We start from the raw sequence: 19,666 nt of genomic DNA, 5'->3' as shown, positions 1-19,666 counted from the left end.
CTGACCTCTAGCTCCGGACAATACTGGTCCATCTCGCTCGATGGGCTTCCTACCCGCTCCTTCGTCCTCTTCAGGAAAGTCTCTTCTGACCCTTCCTGCTCCGCGCCCTCTTCCCCTCACCCCTGCACCGAGCCTATTGGCCCTCTGTCCTCAGCAAGGACTCCTCCTTCTGATCCGCACTGCCTTCTGTCACAGTGGTGCTCTTGCTGATCAGTACAGATGGATGTGTCCAGCGTGGCATTCGACAGTGAGCTCCTTGGGGAAGACATCTTGTCTTGCTCACCCTGGTATCTCTGGTGATCAAACACTCCCTAGAATATAATAGGCCCCCAGTGACTGAAAGAACAGAGTACGACCTAGAGTGGAGGGAAATGTACTGAAGAGCCTTCCAGAAGAATGGCTCTTAAAGTGCGGTCCCTGGACCAGCAGCACCGGAATCACCTGGGAATTTAGGAGGAGAGCAAATTGTGGGGCCCCAGACCTACTGAGTCAGAAATTCTGGGACGGGGCCCAGCGACTTACATTTTAACAAGACTTCCAAATCATTCAATTCAACTGCAAGCTAAAGCTTGAGAATCAACGCGGTAGAGAGATTCCTGGGCCATACCCTCTGAGAAAATAATAGGGAAAACATTTTTACTAATCATTTCAGGATCCAAGGTACATGTGTTACCTTATTTAGTTCTCACAAGAAGTCCATAAGGTAGGTGGCATTATTATTCCCATTTCATAGATAAAGAGACTGGGGCTTCAGGAGGTTTGCTTGCTTGCCCAAGATCTCACAGACACCAAGTAGGGGGCATGGGTGGGCACCTGGGCAGTCTGGCTCCCGGAAGTAGTCTTCCCCGAGGGGCGGGCCCTCAGCAGCCTCAGGAACAACGGGGCCTCCCAGAGCCCCAAGTAAGGAGGCCTGAGTGCTGGCTCCAGCTCTGTCTCTTCATCATGCAGGACTCTGGCGACTCACTTAGCCTCTTTGGGTTTTGGTTTCATCTGAGGAAATTGGGAGGCAAACTTTGGGTTCAAATGAGGGTGTTTATGTGCTTGAGAGGTTTCAAGAATTGTGCACCCATCAGGTGTTATTTGTGTATCTCCTCCCCACCTCCCAACACACAGTTCTAGAAAGGCACACCAAGAAGCCCGCTTTCCCTTCCAGAACCCTCGAGCACGATCCACATTCTTCTCACCCCCTCAAGTGGCCACACTGAGATTGCAGTTCCTGAGGTCTGAAAAAAATAAATAGGGAAAGGCTGCCCCCTGCTGCCCAAGTGGATGAATGACCCCACTCAGCATTAACTGGTCTAAGCCCGTTTTAGGGGATGGAACGGAGCTGCACGTGCACTGGGCATACTGACAACGTGACAGAGTGACAACGCTGAGACAAGCTCCATCAGGAGTGAAAGCAGCTGCGATACTGTCTTTGTAAGACCGAGTGGCATGATTTTTTGTAAGGCCAGTCGGGATGAGCGTACCCAGCTAGATGAGCCAAAGGAAACTTACTTACGAGTGTAGGTTTTTGAGGCAAAGGGGGTGAATAAGACCGGAAAATATACGGAAATAGAACAAAAGAAATCATTACATTGATGAAAGTGTTCCTAAGTGTGGAATAAAGAGCTCTTGCCACAGTCGAAATCATCAAAATAATCGATGACCTTTTATTCTGGCTTTTGGTGGCGTGTTATGAAAAACCACAGGGATACCTGCGTTAAACAGACTATCTTCCCTTTTGCTTGTTTCCCTAAATTCTAAGAGCCACACCGTCGCACCCAGCTTGTGGCACCACCAGGTAGCACTCTGACACCTGTCCCTGTCCTAGTCAGGGAACAAGCAGCGGGTCCCAAGCCTGCTGCTGAAATGGAAATCCTCAGGGTGATTTGGGGCTTGATTGGTGATTTAAATACAGATTAATACACCCAATCCTAGAGATTTTTAACTCAAAAGATCCCAGGACTACTCAAAAGCATGCATTTTTCACCCATTTCCTAAGTATCTGGAGACTCATTGAGCAAATTCAGGACCACAACACGGCTCCTTATATAAACATCTTTGGGGGGGAAATGACTTACTTAAACAAATTAATTCAAACAAATAGGTTTTGTAAGCAGCAGATTTCAAAATACTACTTAAAGCAGTACTTTTTCCTTTTCTTTAAAAATTTGTTTTATTTAAACAGATAATACAGCTACCAGGGCTCAACTGTCAAAACAACACAATAAAGTTGACACTGAGTTTACTTTTATTTTCACTCTCCTTCCGTCTGCTCCACTCATTCTTAATAGGCAGTCATTTTCATCCGTGTCTTTGGTATCCGTCCAGTGATTCTTTAGGCAGAATCGTGCAAACAAACATGTAATTCTTATTGTCCCCCTGTGTTAGACAAACGTAGCATACAGGAACTGCCTTTTGCCAGTTAACAATGAGAAGACTGGCCCTGATTACGTGACCGCATGATTGCATGGTCCTATATCCAGCTCTCCATATCCAGTCCACACGTCCCCATGCCCTTGACCTCCCTCTGACATCTGAAGTGACACATGTGGTCTTCTCACCCACACCCATTCAGAAATGCGCTGAGCTCTCAGTTTGTCCCTATCTAGGGAAGTCCTGCCTGCAACTCACGGTCCATTTTCCTCGAGACCAGCCTAGAGGTTAGGAGTTGGGCGAAAGGACAGAGTCTGGGTGTTAGGGGGTCTCATTCTCAGATGAAAGGTGTGACCTCTGAGTAGCATGGCCTGGGGGGGGGGGCAGGCCCGGGGGAGAAACGGGGATCAGCTTCCTAGAAGGGCGGCTCCCCACTATGACGACAGCTGGCAAAGGGGCGGGTACCAGGTTGGGGGTAACACTTGCCCCTGAGGCAGGCATCCTCGCAGACACACAGTTCTGAGGAGCTAAGAACGTCCTGAAGAAGGAATGGGGTGAGGAGGGAGGACCTGACCTGGTGTGGACCCAGACACCACCTCACACCACGGGGGCAGGTGGGGTACCACCGCCCCCTAACTCCAACACCCTCAAAGGACAGCGGCTCTGATGGCTTCTTTCAGATTGAGGGCGGGCCGATGGGAGGGGCGTTTTTGTACAAAGCTGTAACATTGTGGGGACAGGGGGCCACAATGATTCAACTCTATGGGAAACCTTTACAAAAACCTTCCTGCCTGTCCCAACTCCACAATCTCTCCACTTTTCTGCCAGGTCACAAGCCCAAGGGTGGCTTGGTCCACAATGCCTTCGCCTTACCCCGGTCCACCCGTCGAGCCAAGGCCATGCATAAGGACAGGCCTGGATCAGAACTGACGCTTCCAGGCAGAGAGCCCAGCTGGGAGGATGCCTCAGTGGCCTCATGGGAGAAGGACTCAGGGAGGCCCCTTCATTCCAACCCCCACTGAACCGGGGACAAGGTCAGTGGGAGGTGCAGGGGAGGTGACCCATTCTGGAAAGGAAGAAGCCAGAAATAGCCCTCATTTTAGGACCCTGCCCTCCTCTCCAGGCTCACATCCCTTTGGTGGACCCTCGGAAACAATCAAGAAAGGGCCATAGGGCCCCCTGGATGGATTCTGTGGCCCCAGGAGTCAAAAGTTGAAAATAATCTGTGCAATTATCTATAAAGCACAGGGGGAGAGCTCTCATCCCAGAGCGCTCCAGACTCCAGCCAGGGCCCCTTCCTCTCCAGGCCTCAAATTTGTTTTCCTCCTTGCCCACTGTCACTGTGTGAACACTGAAATTTACTTTGGAGAAGGCACCAGACTCACGGTTGTAGGTAAGACATGCTCCAGGTCTCTCCAAGCTCCTCGCAGGGGACAGTGGGTCCCAAGTGTGCGTTTTGGAGTGGTCACATTCTGATGTGCTAACTATGATTACACCTTCGGCCCAGGGACCAGGCTGACAGTTGTAGGTAAGGCTAGAGTCTCCGGTGGGGGGGAGGGGTGGACGATGAGGGAGGACTCTATCCCAGGAAACAGGATGACCCAGCTCCCGGGTCCTGGTTGAGGAGACACCGTCTCCATGTCTGCGAACGAGTTCAGGGGACAGTCCCTGTAAGGGCACATTTACCCAGCCACCCAGAGGCCCTCCATAAACTCCAAACGGAGCCTCAGTGATGAGGACAGAGCAGGAGGGGCGATGGCGGAGCCCCTCTGTGTAGTTACCTGAGACAGGGAAGGCCCGGAAGCCCATTCAGGATCTCTGACATCGGTCCATCTTCCCTCGCTGACAGAGGCTCCTATCTGTCCTTGCTCTGAGTTTCCTAGGAGGCCACCTGGTGCCTCATTGCCCCACTGTCCGGGGCCCTGCGCAAGCTCTGGACGGGTGGGCAGAGTGTCTGAAGCGGGGCTGATGGCTCTGTGAGGGAAGCCAGCCCCAACCGCTGCCTGAATCCCAGCGGTGCTCAGCAGACAAGGGGGTGTTTTTAAGTGGATCTGGGAGGCTGTGCTCTGGAAACACCCTCTATTTTGGGGAGGGCAGCCAGCTCACTGTTGTAGGTAAGTGAGTAGGGGCTGGAGGGCTGGGACCCTGCAAGGAGGGGCAGGGATCCAGATGGTGCCTATCTTGGGGGCTTAGGCGAAAGCACATTTTTATCAGAAAATCTGAATTCTCATCTTGGTGCAGACTGGAGGAGCAGGCTTTCTCTCCAGTAATTTCATGACTGTTGTGCCAAGCCCACAGTCCCCTACCGGAGGCAAGTAGTCTCAGCTAGGAAGGGGTCACCTTACCCTCTCCTGTCTCCTTGAAGGGTGCCCCGTGATGGCCATGACAGATGGAGAGCCCTGGACTTAAAGCGTGAGGGACTTTCTCCCTGTCGTCTTTCTCCCTCACGCAGAAAGGAGATGGACCCAGGAATAGGGGCTGGGGATTGCACAGGGCCCCACTGGTCCTCTGACCCCAGCATTTCAAGTGGCACAGTTGGGCCCCGCCCCCCCCCTCCTGGAGTTAAAATTCTGCTAAAGAAAGAGGAGAGCTGGCAGGTGGACTTGGGGAGGAAGGAACGGGAGGCAGAAGGGGCAGTTTTTCTACCAGGCTTTAGTGGTGTGTCAGTAACGACAAACTATTTTTCGGCAGTGGAACCAAGCTCTCTGTTCTGGGTAAGTGAAAGGCGTCCCAGGGTTGTGAGGTCGGAGTTCCAGGAGGACGTCTGGGAGGGGCCAGGAACTGAGAAGAGAGCAGGGAAAAGGCTCAGAGAGTGTGGTGAGCCGAGTTCCCCGGAGTGCTGGGTGGATGCCAGCTTCTGGGGAAGGCAGAGCCCCACTCCAGCATTTCTGGGGTTTTCCACACTCCTGTTGTACTGTGGAGCAACCAGGCACTGCACTTTGGAGATGGGACTCGACTCTCTGTCCTAGGTAAGGCACAGGACCGGGTGGTAGAGCCAGTGTCCCTTGGGCCTGGACTCGCTTTGTCTCTTCCCAGGCCTGTGGAAGGGGATTGAGTAAATTCTGTTATCCCTGCAGGGCTCAAAGGGAGCCATACCTGCCTCCCGCCCTGCCTGCCTTTGGTGCGGCTTGGTTGACGTCTAGTCTTCAGTCTATAATCTGCCCCCTCACCTTCTTCTTCGTTTCTCCTCCCTTCTTACATGTGTGGAGCTGCCCCTCCTAAGCCGCTTGCTCTTCCCTCTCTTTCCCCTTTCTATGCTTAGGCCTTCCTCCTAATGGAAGAGCCATGAATCCAGGCAGGGAAAGGCGGCCAGCCCCACTCCCGGGGAGCTAAGACTTGGCCTCTGGCAGGAGACCTCTGGGCGGGTTTTACCACAGCCATCTGCAGCTGTGTTCCTATAATTCGCCCCTCCACTTTGGGCCAGGCACCAGACTCACCGTGACAGGTATGGAGCCCCATTCTTGACTGGTGGATTTCCGTGTTTGACCACGATGATGGGTCACTGGGGCGGGAGTGGGGTGTAAGGACAGGTCAGAGCTGCCCTGGAGCTCGGGTGCCCTCTCCCTGCCTCCCGCACTCCCCCAGGGCTCTCTTCTGTGTCTGTCAGGTCCTGGGCACTGGGCTCCACGCTTCGTCCTCGGGCTCTGTGTTTTCTCCCCCTACGTTCCGTTGTTCTCCAGGACTCCTCTCCCCTTACTGTTTTAGTGGCTGTGTCGTTTACTTTCCCTTTCTTCTCCTACCTTCTCCGATCTTCTCCACTTTTCCCGCCTGTTTTAACTCCAGTCCTGCGTTGCTTACTCTTTTGGTGAATTGCTGTGTCTTCTGTGTTCACGTCCTTCCCAGCACTTGCCTTTCTGCTCAGAACTCTGTCCTCGTCTTTCTCACCTTCCTTCTCAGGCTCGACTAGTCTCCAGAGACCCATGTGTGTCTTCCTGCAGTGGCTCAGGGGCTCAGGAGGCAGTGGGGGACCAGCTTGGTGAGACGGGATGGCTTCAGGTTTGGTCTTGAGCCCTAAGGGCAGAAGTCCATGCCATGGCATTAGGGGTGCTGCGGTGGCGGGGGGGAGCGCGGGTCTCTGGGAAACACTGTCCTTGCTGGGGGTCAGAGGGGATAGGTCTGAATAAACCGTTACAACTGGAAACTTATACCATGTTAGCAACAGACAAGCTATAAAGAAGAGAAATAGGTGGGAGGCCCCATTTTCTCAAACCTCAGGATCTAGGCTGGGATTATAGGTCAGGGGGCCACCATGAAACACACCATTAGGTGTGCTAGCACACCATTACCAGGCTTGGGAGGAAGCAGGCAGGTGGAGGACTGGGGCCAGGATGGGATGGGCCTGGGCTGGACATAGAGACTAGGCTGGAGGAAGGGAACACTGGGTCCTACCGACCGGTTGGCTGGATCAGGCTGTGCCCTGCAGATGGGGGCACTTGCCAGGGAGTGTAATGAAAACTGGAAAGTTCAAATCACAGGGTTCCAAACTGCCTGGGTTCAGGGGGGAGGGGGCTCCTGCAATTGGAAAGTGACTGAACTGCCTCAGGCTCTCTGACATGTATAAAACAAAGCTAACAGCGCCAGCCTTAAACTGTGAGGGACTAACTATGTGAAAGTCCTTTGTAAAGGACCTTTCGTGACCATCCTTTTCATTCCTGTTGTTTATCATCACTGCGTCACAGAGTTTGCCTTCTTGCCAAACCTGTGTCTCAATCAGAAATATGTCCCAAATTTGGACAAAATGGAGATATCTGGGTTTGATACATTTTCACTCCAAAAATTCACTCCCATAATCAAAACAGAGCCAGATACAGGGCACAGTAAATTCTGACAAAAAGGAGGGTGCTTGAAAGATGAATGTGGTTTCTTCTATCCCTCTGTGTCTTCAAATGAGGCTATGCTTTCAAACAATTACAGAAATCCTTTCTGTCCCATCTGTCAGGCTATAAAAGGGACCAGAGGTTGACAATATGAACATTGGCTGATAAAATGGACCTCAGCCTTTGGGATTTGTTCCTATCCAGCAACCAAGCTCTTACTGCTTTGAAGAATGCAAGGCTTGGCTGTGCACTAGGATCCAGAGCTGGCAGGGGGGTCTGCTGGACCCTGAAAGGGAGAAAGGGCTCAGTTCACAAGTAGTACCTTTCACGGGATGACAGTCATCCTGGGCAAGCCACCGTGCACCCCCTGTACCCCAGTGTATCTGAGAAGATAACAGCCAGAGGCGCCTTGGCTCCTCAAAGATGGTTACATGGAGACAGAGAGAGAGAGGAAGGGAGGAAGGAAAGTGAGTGGAGTATAGTACATAGAAAACGATACAGTCAGATGGGAAAAGTGACTCTTCTAAGCCAGAAAGCCTAATTCTAATATGCGCGATCACCCAAACACATAAACACATTACCTTGCAAGGAAAAAAAGGGGGACATAATAATTTTAAAAAGTCAATTTGGTTTCTAGGATCATGTTACTTGTGAGAATCGTCCACCTCACAAGCCAGGCTCATTCAACACTGTTATTACAGCTTCTGAGTCTAAAATACTACGTCGCGCACCAAAGAGGGCTTGGAACAAGGAAGAAAGATATTAGGTTGGTGCCAAAGTGATTGCGATTTAAAAAGTTAAAAATAATTGCAAAAACCGCAATTACTTTTGCACCAACCTAATAGCAAGACATACCCTCCTGACACATAATCGAACAAGGCCCTGGGTATGAGACTTTGCACAGAAATGCAAGAAAATAGGGACAAAATGCCCCTTAGGGAGATGTAAAATATAGTTGCAGTGTGTATCCATGGGGTGACTGAAAAGGAGGTGGCAAAATTGAGGGAAAATGACAACAGAAAATGGGAAAGTGTTCCCAAAACAAACAGGACTTGCTACATAATTTTGCTTTCTGATGACCCCCTTCTCGGCACACACGTGTGCACGCACACACCAACACACAGCCCCTACCAAACCCAGACAGCTCTCAGACCAAGCCTCCTTCCCACCCCTCTTCCCTTCCAGAGGACCTGAGTGAGGTGAAACTACCCAAGGTCACTGTGTTTGAACCATCCGAAGCAGAGATCAAGGAGAAACAGAAGGCCACGCTCGTGTGCCTGGCCACTGGCTTCTACCCCGACCACGTGGAGCTGAGCTGGTGGGTGAATGGCAAGGAGGTCCAGAATGGGGTCGGCACGGACACGCAGCCCTACAAGGAGCACCCCGACCAGAAAACCTCCACCTACCGTCTCAGCAGCCGGCTGAGGGTCTCTGCCACCTTCTGGCACAACCCCCGCAACCACTTCCGCTGCCAAGTCCATTTCTATGGGCTCGATGACGATGACCAGAAAAATTGGAATCAGAGCCACTCCTTCCCTGCCACCCAGATCATCAGTGCCGAGACCCCGGGCAGAGCAGGTGAGCGGACGGGGCCTGGGAGGGTCAGGCAAGGCGTGAAGCAGCCCAGACGGTGAGGGGGCTCCAAGGAGAAGACTAGAAAGATCAGGTCCAGGACAAAGGGGAGGGTGTGGGAAGATGAGGGCCCACCACCATGCAGGAGAACAGGGCACCTGGGGCTACTTTCTCCTCCCCAGGGCCTCTGCCCAGCACAGCCTTGCAGCTGGGCCCCTTCCTGCCGGCCTGGGCAGCGGGGTGGCTCCGTGTTGTGGCCCCCTCATCCCCTTCAGCACCGCCAGGGCCCATGAACTGCAAGGTTGCTGTGGCCCCGTTGGCACAACAGGAGGAAGACGGGGCTAGGTGTCCTCGCATCTGGGCCTGAAGTCTGTGCTGACTACAAGGCTGACCGGTTCTCATCTGCTCATCCATTTCCCTCCCCCTTTTTCTTTCAGACTGTGGCGCCACCTCAGGTAAGGGACCCTGGCCTTCTTTCTCTCCATCTCCCATGGTCTTTGCTCCGGACCCAGAGACTAGAGAACCCACACACCTGGGGAGGGGGTGGGGTATGTGGACGCCAGAGATACCCGCTCACAGGTACCTGCTCTCCCGTCCTGCCAATAGCATCCTATCAACAAGGATTCCTGTCTGCCACCATCCTGTATGAGATCCTGCTGGGGAAGGCCACGCTGTATGCAGTGCTGGTCAGTGCCCTCGTGCTGATGGCCATGGTAAGGGGACAGGAGGATGGCGGGGGGGGGGGGTTGGGGGGAGGGTGACGGGTTAAAGGTGATACTCGAAACACAGAAACTTGGAGCGAGGAGTGTGGAGACGCTGCCGGGGCCAGAGGTGGGCAGGGAGGAAGAAGGGGTCGCCCACATGCCTCAGTAGACACCTTCCCTCTGGGATTGCCGTGGGAGAGCCAGGGAGGAAGGAGAAGCTGGGGTCATCTGAAACCCAATGGAGGTTGCGAGGAGCCCTGTTCCTCTAGCTAGGAGGCCAGCCTGCTTTCTCTCAATCCCCACCATCTGTGGTAACCCCAAAACCTTCTTTTCTTCAGGTCAAGAGAAAGGAATCCTGAAGCCAGGTCAGAGGCGGAGCCAGGGATTTCCAGCCTGTTATTGCCACAACAGGGATTCTCCTTTTTCCATTCCTAGCCAGTGCTTCTCCAGGGCTGTCTCCTTTCTCTACTCATCCCCAATATCTATTTCCTATGACCTTGCACAGCTGTACATTCATGACCGCAATCTCTCTAACCCCAGGGGGACCCTGCTGTGCCTAAATTGACTGAACCAATAAAAATGGCCTGTTCAGGCTTGATTCTGCCTTGAGTGTCTGCATATCTCTTTTGCTCACCTCTGAACTCTCATTGACTCCAATAAGGATAGAAGTAAGAGGTTGTCAAGGAAAGAACAGTCCCCTCAGGTACCCAAGAACCCAGCCTGTGCTGGCACTGCTTTTCCTTATCGGGAATTTAAGTACACGTGAAAGGTGGTGATAGGAGGTGAGGAGGTTTACCCTAGAACAACGGTTATGTTGACCATAGGAATTTTCTGTCCTACCTGGACAAAGGTGCTCTGAGGAAGAACCGGTGTGTCTACCCACCAGTAGTCATGTCCCCCTGGCTAACAAAGCCTGGTGTCATGTATACCGCCCCTGTTCTTTTCTGCTGTCTCACTGGTACCCTGCTCATCTCCATCCATCACCAACTAGGTTTGAAGACAATGCACTGACTTGGAAATTTATCCTCAGCAGACGCGTCTTCCAGTTTAAGTCATAAATCCATTTATAAATGTCTCTTTAGTAAATTAAATGGGTGTGAAAATGTCCCCTGATCACTCCTGGGAGGGCAGACAATAAAGTTTCCCTAAAACCAGGCAACAGCCCTATTACTACGTCTCGAAATCATTCAAAAGCTCTTTACGGTCTCATTGTCACCGTGGTGATGGAGTCTTCAGTCCTTCAGATGGCATGTCAGACCCACAATTGTCCTCTACCTCCTAATTCCACACTCAGCCTCACTCTTTTCTTCCCCAAACCCCTGGAGATACTAGTTTCCCGGCCATTTTGCACGCCTCTACCTAGAATGAGTCCTACTTATCCTTAAAGATTTGGTGCTGATATCGTCCCCGGCGAGAAGCCTTGTCTGAAGCTTTCTTGCCCCTCACTGCCCTGGGGTTGAGTTAAGTGCACCCTGTATCTTGCTATCATAGTGTCCTGCCCACACCTCCTTCATGACACCACACTTGATGGAAACTATCTCTTCACTTGTCTGACACCTCATTTGACTGTCAGCTCCTCGATGACATTGATGTGTCTTATTATAGTATCCCCGGGATATGACATAGTCCCTTGGTTCAGTGTAGGAACACAATAAATTATCTTTGAATAAGTGAATGAATGAGTGAGTGAACCCAAAGTGACCCAGTTTGGAAGCAGATATCACCATAAGGCCTGTCGGAAATAGCCATCTGCCCCGCCTCCTACAAGACCGTAGCACACAACCTTCCCTCTCTGTTGAAACACATGCACACATCCAAATACGTGAGTGTATATACACACATATATGTGCATACATATATACACATTTACATACACATGTGTACTCACTCAATGAGCGCCTATATTGCGATGTTTTGCTATTCATTTTCCAGAAAATAAAGATATCCACGTCACAGTCCCCAAGAAGCTTACCTGTTCATAAGGGGGATAATTCATGAATAGAAGCAGCTGAAATACAAGGTGAGACATTGCAATAGCACTGTGAGCTGTCTACTAAAATGCAGTCAGAGGCTAGCATTCAATTTCTGACAGGGATCATCAGGGAAAAGCGGGAGAAGCTGGCAAACTCTTCAAAGGAAGACCTGGTGTCAATTCTCCATGTGGGAGAGTGGTCATGGAGGCAGAAGCAGGGACAAAAGCCAAAACAACAGGGCTGGGTACTTCCGGGTACTTCCGTGTAGCACAGTGCAAGGTTCAGAGACAGGAGTTGTAACACGACAGCTGAGAAGGCAAGTTGGTGTTACAGGTATGGCACTCTGAGGACGAACTGGTGTCCTTGCAACCAGCATGAGGCCTGGCACACAGTGTGGTCGCTAAATTTGCGGACTAAATGAAGGACAAGGAGCTTGGACTTTGTTCAGGAAGCAATGGGGAACTACAGAGGTTTCCAGGTTGTCTGACCCGGAGCAGTTGCCATCACCTGCTCCGTGGATCCTCCCCTCGCTCCGCCCACCCTGCCTGACTATAAATGTCAGTCTGTGCAGGTGGGCATGGTGAGTCCCAGAGGGGAGACCTGAGGACATAGTCCTCCCCAGAGTGGTACACATTCCAGGGAGGGGCCTCTCTGCCCACCCCCCCCCACCAGCACCAGGACCTTCCCCAGGCCCCTCCCCACTCTAAATGTACTCCGAGTCTGCCTTTCCCCACCCCCCTCAATCAGACCAGCCTCTGCCACCTGTGCTTCCTGCCTTTGCCCAGTGGTTGGGGGAAGGGCACCATAGGGGAGGAAACATTTTTGTATCATGATGTAGCATTGTGGCAACTGGGGGGGGCCACGATGATTCAAGTAAAGGAGATGCTTTTACAAAAAGCTCTGCCTCAGAAATAGCCCCACCCAGCCCAGGGAACACAGGTCTGGGATGGGAAGAGTAGCTGGGACAGGTCTCTGGGGCGGGTCCCCTCTGCAGTCTTGCAGGGTCCCTGACTCCGAACACCTCTGCATCTCCCTGCTCCAGACTCAACTTCCCCGAATGTCAAGGGCCAAAGCAGTAAAGTGGGATGGTCATTCAAGAGATCTACCCTTTGACCAAGTACTTGCACATGTGTTATTCATTAAGAACTCCCAACACCCCCGAGGGAAAGACATTACACCACTCTTCAGATGAAGAAACGAAGGCCAGACAGGTTGTAAGTAGTAGCACGAGGCAGGGTCTACCCTGGAACACTTCACAACTCCAGCCCAACCCCCCCTACCGCCAATACCCCTTCCGATTTGAAGGTCACTGTACTGGCCCCAAGCCAAGCTGATTTCAACCTCTACAAACTGGGGGTGACCCCATGCAGTGTCCAGATTACTATGGCCAGCTACTACTGTGTTTCCTTGAAAAGAAGACCTAGCTGGACCATCAGCTCTAATGCGTCTTTTGGAGCAAAAATTAATATAAGACCTGGTATAATATAATATAATTAATATAATATAATATCGGGTCTTATGTGATATGATATGATATGATATGATATATGATATAAGACCGGGTCTTACATTAAGTTTTGCTCCAAAAGACGCATTAGAGCTGATGGTCCGGCGAGGTCTTATTTTCGGGGAAACATGGTAATTCTGGAGGTGGGAAGAGAGAAGGCAGGAAGGAAAAGCAGGGTGAGCCCCGAGTCCGTGCCAAGGGAGGTGAGGGGAGGGTAGGAATTCTTGGCAGCCCCCTCCCACTGTGCTCCTACAATGAGCTCCACTTCGGGCCAGGAACTCGGCTCACGGTATTAGGTAAGATGATGGCTCCAGGTGGGAGGGAGGGTGGGGTGCTCAGCCTGGACGACCCCCTGACCCCTGGCCCTCCGGGGAGTGGGAGCTGGACCTTTGGGCCCCTCGTCAGGGAAGGCGGGGTTTGCGCCTGGGTCCCCAGGGCTGTGCGAACACCGGACAGCTGTACTTTGGGACCGGTTCCAAGCTGACTGTGCTGGGTAAGGAGGCAGCTGGGGGCCCCGGAGCGCTCCGTGAGGCGGGATGGAGAAAGGGGCGCAGCTAGCTGCCCGGCTGCGTTCGGGGCTGTGCTCAGAGGTGGGGTGGCCCCTGGGCCGGGGATCCAGGTTCTGGGTGCTGGGTGAGCCATGGAGCACCCAGGGTTGGCTGGGTACTTGGCTGAGTCCGTGACAGCAGCAGAGGGCAGCGACGGGTTTTTGTCCTGGGCCTCGGGGCTGTGAGCACAGAAACTCAGTATTTCGGCGCAGGCACCCGGCTGACCGTGCTAGGTAAGCGGGGGTGCCCGAGGGACAGAGAGCAGCAGTGGGGACGCTCCCGCACGTGGGGGGTGGCAGGGCTTGTTTTTGTGCTGTGTCCTGGTGCTGTGACCAAGACACTCAGTATTTCGGCGCGGGCACCCGGCTGACCGTGCTAGGTAAGCGGGGGCGCCCAGGGGACTGGGAGCAGCAGTGGGGACGCTCCGAGATGTCAGGGATGGCGGGGCCTGTTTTTGTGCTGGGCCCTGGAGCTGTGACAGTCAAAGCACGCAGTACTTCGGCCCGGGCACACGGCTGACGGTGCTAGGTAAGCGGGGACACCCGCCAGGGACTCGCAGGACGCGCGGCGGGTTTTTGTGCGGGGCTCGGGGGCCGTGACGGGGACACCCAGTACTTCGGGGGCGGCACGCGGCTCCTGGTGCTAGGTGAGTGGCGCGGGCGGCGCGGGCCGGGTTTTGGTGGGGAGCCCTGGGGCTGTGCTCTGCAGCCACCGCCCTGACTTTCGGGGCCGGCAGCCGGCTGACCGTGCTCGGTGAGTGGCCGCGGGAGTCGGCGGCGGGTCGGGATGGAAGGCGGGGACCCAGGGCCCTTTGCCATCTGAGCACCTGGTCCTGCGCTGCGCGGGAGCCGGGCTGAGACCCGCGAGCGGGATGCGGCCGCGGCGCCCCGGGTTTGTGTGCGGAGCTGGGTCTCTGTGCTCCTATGAGCAGTTCTTCGGCCCCGGCACCAAGCTCACGGTCTTAGGTGAGATTCCGACGTCTCCCCGCCCTCCAGCCCCAGCCCTTGGGTCCCCCGAGAAAGATGCGAAGGGTTGGAGCTGGTGCGCGGCGAGTTGTCCGTCGGTGGGGTCGGCTCTGCCGGCGGGGGTAGGGGGTGGGGGTACCCATGGTCCGCGAACAGGGGCGGAGGGCAGGGGGGCTTTGCGTCTCTGTTTCTGAGGTATTTAGGGAGGGAGAACGGCGGAGAAGAGGGTTTATTAGAACTCAGAGCTGCTGCACTGGAGACAGACTGAGAAGGGAAAGCCTGGGCTGGGGAAAGGGTGGGAGCCGTCTCACCGGGAACAGAGCGGGAGCGGCGGGAGCGGCGGGATGCGCGCGGCAGGCGGGCTCCCTGCAGATCCCGCTCCTGGGAGGAGAAGTGGATGGAGGGTGCGGCTGAAAGGAGAAAAAGGACGACAAACGAGTGCAAGAGAGAGGCCAAGAAGACAGACAGATAAACATGAGTCAGTGAGGAAAAGCTTCAAAACAAGCCGGCCTTGGTGATTTACTGTTTAGAAGTGTGGGTTTTGAATAAGCTTTTAAGCCCCTGCCTGTCTCTCTCCGGCCTGAGATCCCTGAGGGCCAGGGGGGGTGTGTACACCACCCACTCTGCCCGTGGCTGGTCCTAGAGGGGGTGCATTCACCCCCAGATTGGTGCCCCTCCCCCAGCCTGAAACCACTGTCCTCACACTAAGTATTCTATTCTACCTTCCACAGTCTAGATGGTGCAGGAAGGTCCTTTGTTGTTAGACTCCTTAAGCTGGAGCCAATGGGCTGAGCTCCAGAGTGCCCAGAGGAAATGCTGGTTTCCTGTGACCAGCTGGGGTGGAGAACAGGCATGACTTTAGAACCAGGTAAACCTGGGTCCCCACCCCTGCCTCTCTAATGATCGGTGACCCTGGGCAAGTGAATCTGTGAGAACCTCAGTTCCCTCTACTATAAATATCATCAACGAAGCCTACCACTTAACATTGCTGCCAGGCTTACAAGGGAAGCCCCTCGGGCAGTGTCAGCAAAGGGTGGATTGCTGTAATTCAGTGCTTGCCTTGCCCACCAGGCCCCTAGGTGAGCCCTGGGAAGGGAAGGGAGAGGGTGAGCCCAGTGCCATAGGACAGGCCGGGTTAGGCCTGTGAATGATGGAACGGAAGGGTGGGTGTGTGAGAGAGGGGGGTCAGGAACAGGAAAGGAAAACTTCACAATTCACAAGCGGAGCATACACAAACAAGACCTCACTAATACACACAGCTACGCCCACAGAGGCAAGCCACCCACACCCCACAGGGGCTCACAAACATGGAGGAATAACTGCCCTGCCCTCACCACAGGGCCGTGCAGATAGTGCTGCAGAGCGTAAGGAAGGTCCTGCTTCTGTCTGTCCTACCCTTCGCATCAGCAAACACTGTGGCCTCTCACGTGGCGCAAAGGACATCTTTAATTTCTACAATGAGGACTGAGTGTTTGCTGGGGGAAGGGGTCAGAGGGGTACATCTGTAATGTGCCTGGAGGGCTGGTGGCATCTCAGAGGTAGGGTCTTTGAGACGAGGGGGAAATGACCGGGCTCCAAGCAGAAACATTGATGGAGCCAGTACTACACGTATTAGCTGAGGTGTTACCATTTCAGGTGGGGTCAGCCAGAAAAGACCTACGGACATGGTGTAGCCATTAGCAGGTAGGAGTTACAGGAACGGGGAGCTGACACGATGGGAGGCAGAACCAGCTGGAAATAAAAGGGCAGGGGGCTCTGGTTAAAAAAGGGAGTTGGACTTCAAAATGGTGACAGCAGCCATTAAACCAAGTGTGTGGCCCTTCTCAATGTGGGGTCCTGTGTGACCTATGGGTGTGACCTACACTGTCAGAGAAATGTGAGTATCAGGAGAGCATTTCCTCCATCTTCCAGGCTAAACTAGTCTCATAAAAATGAGATTTCTTCATTTTAACAGAATTGCTCAGAAACAAACAAAATGAATGGGAAGCACAGAACAGGATAAAATGAATGGAGATCGGGCCCAGAAGAACTGAGCCAGCCAATAGAAAGGCTACATGGGTATTACCAAGAATGCCTTCACCTGTGGCCCTTCAAGATGCTACAGAAAGGCTTAGCACAAACATTGCATCATGACAGTGAGCAGCGAGATGCTTCTCTGGGGTCTCAGGTGCTTATGTGGGCAGCTTGCTGGTGGGGAAAGGTGTGACACTGGGAAACAAAGGGGCAGAGAAAGTTGAAGAATCTCTGAATTTGCAATAAGAGGTGACTGCCCTCTGTCAGAGCTGAGGAAACTCTGGGGGTACCTGGAGGCAGAGGAATGGCTAGGATGACTGCATGAACCACCAAAAAGGCAGGCAACCTCACATTCTCACGAGCACACTGTGACACAAAAGGGTGCCCTCACCTGAGTGCACAAAACTATGCCATTGTATGCTGTCACCTGAAGACAACCCCAGCCCCAAAATGACCCCCTCGTCCCCAACTCCCCTTTACTCCTCACCCTTTAGATTCAGATACAAATAATCTTGCTGAGGACAGGGGTTTTCTGAAACCTTACCACTTAATCTCCCTACCCACTCTACATAGTGTTGTGATTCTCCCTTTAGAGCAAGAAAAACGATGCAGAGAAAGTTTAGTCCTAAAGTCACATTTGTGAGCAAAGCCAGTTTTCAGATTTGGATCCTGTTATCCTGATTCCAATTTAGTGACCCATTTAAATAACTACTGCATAATATGGTGAGAAGTAGACAAGTAAGTTTTTATTGATGGAAAAGAAATCAAATAACATATTGAAAATATTAGGCACTGCCATTCCTACTACCACCTTAGGGGGATGGAGAGACAGTAGATGGTGACCCCCAACCAAACAGGACTTGCTACATAATTTTGCTTTATGATGACCCCCTTCTCGGCACACACGTGTGCACGCACACACCAACACGCTACAGCCCCTACCAAACCCAGACGGCTCTCAGACCAAGCCTGCTCCCCACCCCTCTTCCCTTCCAGAGGACCTGAGTGAGGTGAAACTACCCAAGGTCACTGTGTTTGAACCATCCGAAGCAGAGATCAAGGAGAAACAGAAGGCCACGCTCGTGTGCCTGGCCACTGGCTTCTACCCCGACCACGTGGAGCTGAGCTGGTGGGTGAATGGCAAGGAGGTCCAGAATGGGGTCGGCACGGACACGCAGCCCTACAAGGAGCACCCCGACCAGAAAACCTCTACCTACCGTCTCAGCAGCCGGCTGAGGGTCTCTGCCACCTTCTGGCACAACCCCCGCAACCACTTCCGCTGCCAAGTCCATTTCTATGGGCTCGATGACAATGACCAGAAAAATTGGAATCAGAACCACTCCTTCCCCGCCACCCAGATCATCAGTGCCGAGACCCCGGGCAGAGCAGGTGAGCGGACGGGGCCTGGGAGGGTCAGGCAAGGCGTGAGGCAGCCCAGACGGTGAGGGGGCTCCAAGCAGAAGACTAGAAAGATCAGGTCCAGGACAAAGGGGAGGGTGTGGGAAGATGAGGGCCCACCACCATGCAGAACAGGGCACCTGGGGCTAGTTTCTCCTCCCCAGGGCCTCTGCCCAGCACAGCCTTGCAGCCGGGCCCCTTCCTGCCGGCCTGGGCAGCGGGGTGGCTCCGTGTTGTGGCCCCCTCATCCCCTTCAGCACCGCCAGGGCCCATGAACTGCAAGGTTGCTGTGGCCCCGTTGGCACAACAGGAGGAAGACGGGGCTAGGTGTCCTCGCATCTGGGCCTGAAGTCTGTGCTGACTACAAGGCTGACCGGTTCTCATCTGCTCATCCATTTCCCTCCCCCTTTTTCTTTCAGACTGTGGCGCCACCTCAGGTAAGGGACCCTGGCCTTCTTTCTCTCCATCTCCCATGGTCTTTGCTCCGGACCCAGAGACTAGAGAACCCACACACCTGGGGAGGGGGTGGGGTATGTGGAGGCCAGAGATACCCGCTCACAGGTACCTGCTCTCCCGTCCTGCCAATAGCATCCTATCAACAAGGATTCCTGTCTGCCACCATCCTGTATGAGATCCTGCTGGGGAAGGCCACGCTGTATGCAGTGCTGGTCAGTGCCCTCGTGCTGATGGCCATGGTAAGGGGACAGGAGGACGGCGGGGGGGGGGGCTAAGCTTGTTGGAGGGAGACAGTGGAACATCATACATGGGGGGGATCTCAGAGGCTGACCTCAGCCATCATATATCCTTCCCCCTCAGGGAATTAGTAACGGGACTACAGAGGCACAGAGTTGGCCTCGTCTGACCCACTCCTACTGTTCATGGCCCCTGGGCCCCTGACAATGTCCTCACTTCCACAGGTCAAGAAAAAGGATTCCTGAGGCCAGCTCCAAAGTGTATCCTGAGTCGTTCTCCATCCTCCTTTATGTGCTTCCAACCTATGCTCCTAAAGAAGTCTCTCTCCCCATCTTACCTCCTTCCTACACTGCTATTTGTCCCTTCTCTCTGCTGCCCCGCAGACTGTACTCCTCACGCCTCATCTGAAATAGACTAAAGCAATAAAGGTGTCATACTGGGCCTGCTCGTGTCTCAGGGCGTCTGTGGAGATCTGCCCTTCGACAACTGACCTCTGCTTTGGGGAAAGCACCAGCCCTCGGGCATGTGCAGTGACTGACCTTCTGCCCTGACAAGGGCTTCTTCCTCCTGTTCATCCTGAGGGAGGGTGGAGTCCAGTGTGTATACCCAGGCATCCTGGGCCCCCCGGGTGCAGGTGGGCTCTGGTAAACCTCAAGGACGAGTGTAGGTGAACCAGAAGCCCCACCTCAGCACAGGGCAGAGGATAGGACAGACCGGTGGGTTACAATGCTCACTTCTCACTTCCAGATTCAAGTGGCATTTCTTATGCGTTAGGGTTTTATCTGTGTCTATTCTTAACACCTCCATCTTATCTTGTTTTGGGGTTTTCAGTGTAAGGTGGAGTTCTACTCTGCATGTCCAGGTTAGAATCCTAAAGAAGGCACAGAGTTGAAAATAACTGACACGGGAAGCCTGAAGACTTCCCAGAGGCAGGGCATGTGGGGTCAGGCCCTGGGGAAGGAATACAGAAGGGAAGCAGTGGCCAGTGGGGGGTGAGGTGTTTCACTCAAGTAGCCCTTCCGACAGGCACCTTTATTTGATGGGATGGAGACCAGGCCGCCCCAAATGCAGCATGTTGAACACACTCACTTGGGCAGAGCCAGGTGTCTTACTCAGGT

The 19,666-nt window shown here is 53.5% G+C and overlaps 2 gene segments (V, D, J or C); both read left to right on the top strand.

Annotated features, from left to right (window-relative positions):
• Window positions 1–10,049, top strand: part of LOC117018119 (T-cell receptor beta chain C region-like) — a 32,835-nt gene extending 22,786 nt beyond the window's left edge. The window contains 5 exon segments of the C gene segment in view: window positions 3,698–3,751; window positions 8,361–8,753; window positions 9,185–9,202; window positions 9,354–9,460; window positions 9,790–10,049. Coding sequence covers window positions 3,698–3,751; window positions 8,361–8,753; window positions 9,185–9,202; window positions 9,354–9,460; window positions 9,790–9,810 — 593 coding nt within the window.
• A 4,189-nt stretch (window positions 10,050–14,238) lies between these two features.
• Window positions 14,239–18,984, top strand: LOC117018109 (T cell receptor beta constant 2-like). The segment is given in 5 exon segments: window positions 14,239–14,444; window positions 17,454–17,846; window positions 18,275–18,292; window positions 18,444–18,550; window positions 18,773–18,984. Coding segments are annotated over 5 exon segments (633 nt in total).
• The last annotated feature ends 682 nt before the right edge of the window (window positions 18,985–19,666 follow it).

This window comes from Rhinolophus ferrumequinum, chromosome 26 (genome assembly GCF_004115265.2).
Source record: "Rhinolophus ferrumequinum isolate MPI-CBG mRhiFer1 chromosome 26, mRhiFer1_v1.p, whole genome shotgun sequence".
NCBI classification, from domain to species: Eukaryota; Metazoa; Chordata; class Mammalia; order Chiroptera; family Rhinolophidae; genus Rhinolophus; species Rhinolophus ferrumequinum.
This window is presented reverse-complemented; position numbering and strand designations above follow the sequence as displayed.